Source organism: Calonectris borealis, chromosome 19 (genome assembly GCF_964195595.1).
Source record: "Calonectris borealis chromosome 19, bCalBor7.hap1.2, whole genome shotgun sequence".
In the NCBI taxonomy this organism is placed as follows: domain Eukaryota; kingdom Metazoa; phylum Chordata; class Aves; order Procellariiformes; family Procellariidae; genus Calonectris; species Calonectris borealis.
This window is the reverse complement of record NC_134330.1, coordinates 12,805,528-12,807,932: the sequence shown is the minus strand read 5'-3', so window position 1 is coordinate 12,807,932 and position 2,405 is coordinate 12,805,528. Positions and strand designations below refer to the sequence as shown.

Genomic DNA, 2,405 nt, shown 5'->3' with positions numbered 1-2,405 from the left:
TCATGTCTGTCCTCCCAAATTCAGTATGTAGATGCTGTGGGGTGAGCGGAGTCTCTGACCTGAGCGTTTTTCCTTGGGCTGCCCTATAGGCACCAGAGGTCCAGGCAGGAGGAACAACAGTGCATGTCCAGAGCTGATCAGAGCAATCGAAATGCCATCAGTGATGTGGGCTCCATCTCCTTCAGCTCCAGTGGGAGACCAGCCCCAGGGCTGCAGTGGAGATGCCTCCTTGCAGGGGCAGATCCTGCCCTGGGGCTGGGGTCTGGCAGGGCGATTGCAGGGGGACACTGCATCTCTGGACAGGCATCTCCAGAGATGGGCAGGTTTTGGAGGCACGGAGTAAAAGCACCTTTTCTCGTAAGAGGGACACATCTGCTGAGCCTCATGTCCCAGCTAAATGAGAGTTTAATGAAATAGTTCTAAAAATCTTGTAGTGATACATATTTTTTCCATTCTCAGCTCTGGGAATAACCGATCCATTTTAGCTGCAGCTCTCAGAAAACTTTCCCTGAAACAGCCAGCATGTTAAATTCCAGCCCCTAAAGGTAACATTTTAATTGACTATAATGGGGCCAGTGATGGAATTTAACTAGCTGCCGGTAGTCATAATGAGTAGGGATTAAATACCTTATAAAAAGAGTGAGCCAAGCTACCTGAATGTAATCTGTGCCCTTCTCCCACCTCCTCCTTCATGTTTTTTCTCTTCTTACTTTGCAAAACAGCACGTTCGGATAGGGAAAGCTTGTGGGGATTTTGACAGCGTAGAAAAGGGAATAAAGAACACGTTGCCACTATTATAATTTCAGCTATTGTCATCGCAAAGAATTGTAATAGAGGCAAAGACAGAAAGTTCTTACAAAAATATTTATTTCTAAAAATTTGAGTTAAATATTACATCAAAAATACAATTAATTAAATACAGAAAATATAACCTGAGCATGAGTCTTCATTTAAAAAATATATCAGTAAAATAATATTCTTATTTGTCTGGAGTGGTTATTGCACCTGATCCCTCCCCTATAAAAAATTAAATAGCAAAACACTAAAGTCAGACTCTGGAACATTTTCAATTTCCTAACTAGCTTTAAATGACATCGAAGCATTTCCACCGGAGCCCGCAGCTGGCCGTGGCTCGCTCGTCCGGGCAGCCGGGGGATGCAGGGCGGCAGGGTCTGTCCCAGGACCTCAGTTCAGCTCCAGGTCGTTCACGTACTGCTGGACCCAGTCCTGCTCGGGGTTGGCGCAGACTTGGCGGCCCTTCTTCGTGACAAACCTGCGGCGTGCAAAGAGGTGAGTTTTCAGTGGGAGAGCAATGCGTGGAGGGGAACCCTGCCCCAAACCCAGCCTCTCCCAGGAAGCAGCAGAATTTAGGCATGCAGCACAGCATCCCCATCACGTCGGCAGCGGTGGAGCACGACTGGCGCGAGCCCCCTGTACGCTGAGCCCACGAGCATCCCCCCCACCTCTTGGCCCTCCATCCCCCCTGTCCCCGGGGCCAGCCTCCATCCCCTGTCTCTTGAAAAGGGGTCTTTCCCTCCCCGGATCCTCAGCCCAAAGGGAGAGCCCACCACCGCCCTGCGGGAGAGGACTTACACGACGGCCGGCTGGGAGCAGAGGCTGTTGGTCTCGTAGTACTCCACCACGAAGCTGCGGGGCAGCTGCCGGGAGGTGTAGGTGAAGCAGCAGGAGGTCGGCGGGTCGGAGCCAACTGTGAAGGGCAAAGATGGTCGTCAGCAGTGGCAAGGGATGGGGAGCAGGGTCAGGGAGCTGGGACCGCAGACCCCCGGGTCTGGGGAGTCGAGGAGGAAGAGAAAAGACGGGGTCTTTTTTCTTCTTCCTTTGATTCTTTCTCTTCTGGGTTCACCCTGAGCTGGTGCTGACACAGCCCATGACGTGCTTTGCGCTGTGCCTTTCCCATGGCAGGAGAGCCCCAATGGCCCTGCAGCACCTGCCGGAGGGTGGTCTGGCATGGGAAGGGACCCGGGGTGGAAGGCCTGGCAGAAGGGACCCTGTCCCCGCAGGGACATCTCTCCTGTCCCCATTTAGAGAGGAGAGGGAGAGCCCGGACTTACACGGCGCAGCGGAGGTCTGGTAGCAGAAGGCGGCGATGAGAACGGCGAGGGCAGCCACAGAGACCTTCATGTCAGCGGAGAAGCGGTGGCCGGAGCTGAAGCAGGCAAGTGGAGCTTGAAAGCCTCTTTTCTGTCTGATGCTGAGACAGTCAGCAGCTCCCCAATTTATGGGGTGAGGAAGCCCGTGCAGCGGCTTGCGTAGGCATGGTGGAATTTCCCCCAGAGAAGAGGCTGCTCATGGTGCAGTCTCGTGGTGGAACGGAGCAGCAGCCCCAGCCCCGGAAAGACAAAGCTCCCCCCTTTATTCAGAGCCTCCCCAGTGACACAGGATAT

The 2,405-nt window shown here is 53.4% G+C and overlaps 1 protein-coding gene across 1 annotated transcript; it reads right to left on the bottom strand.

The window, feature by feature from the left end:
- Positions 1-879: 879 nt before the first annotated feature.
- LOC142090719 (C-C motif chemokine 4 homolog) lies at positions 880-2,198 on the bottom strand. Its single transcript, XM_075169060.1, has 3 exons — positions 2,073-2,198; positions 1,594-1,708; positions 880-1,273 (listed from the first exon to the last, which is right to left on the bottom strand). The coding sequence occupies exons 1-3, from the start codon at positions 2,140-2,142 to the stop codon at positions 1,186-1,188; spliced, it is 273 nt and encodes a 90-aa protein (XP_075025161.1). The 5' UTR covers positions 2,143-2,198; the 3' UTR covers positions 880-1,185.
- Between the last annotated feature and the right edge of the window lie 207 nt (positions 2,199-2,405).

Coding starts and splice junctions, on each gene's coding strand:
- LOC142090719 (XM_075169060.1), bottom strand. CDS start 2,142: ATGAAGGTCTCTGTGGCTGCCCTCGCCGTTCTCATCGCCGCCTTCTGC. Junction 1,709..2,072: donor CCAGACCTCCGCTGCGCCGT/GTAAGTCCGGGC, acceptor TGCCCTTCACAG/TTGGCTCCGACCCGCCGACC. Junction 1,274..1,593: donor TGCTCCCAGCCGGCCGTCGT/GTAAGTCCTCTC, acceptor TGCACGCCGCAG/GTTTGTCACGAAGAAGGGCC.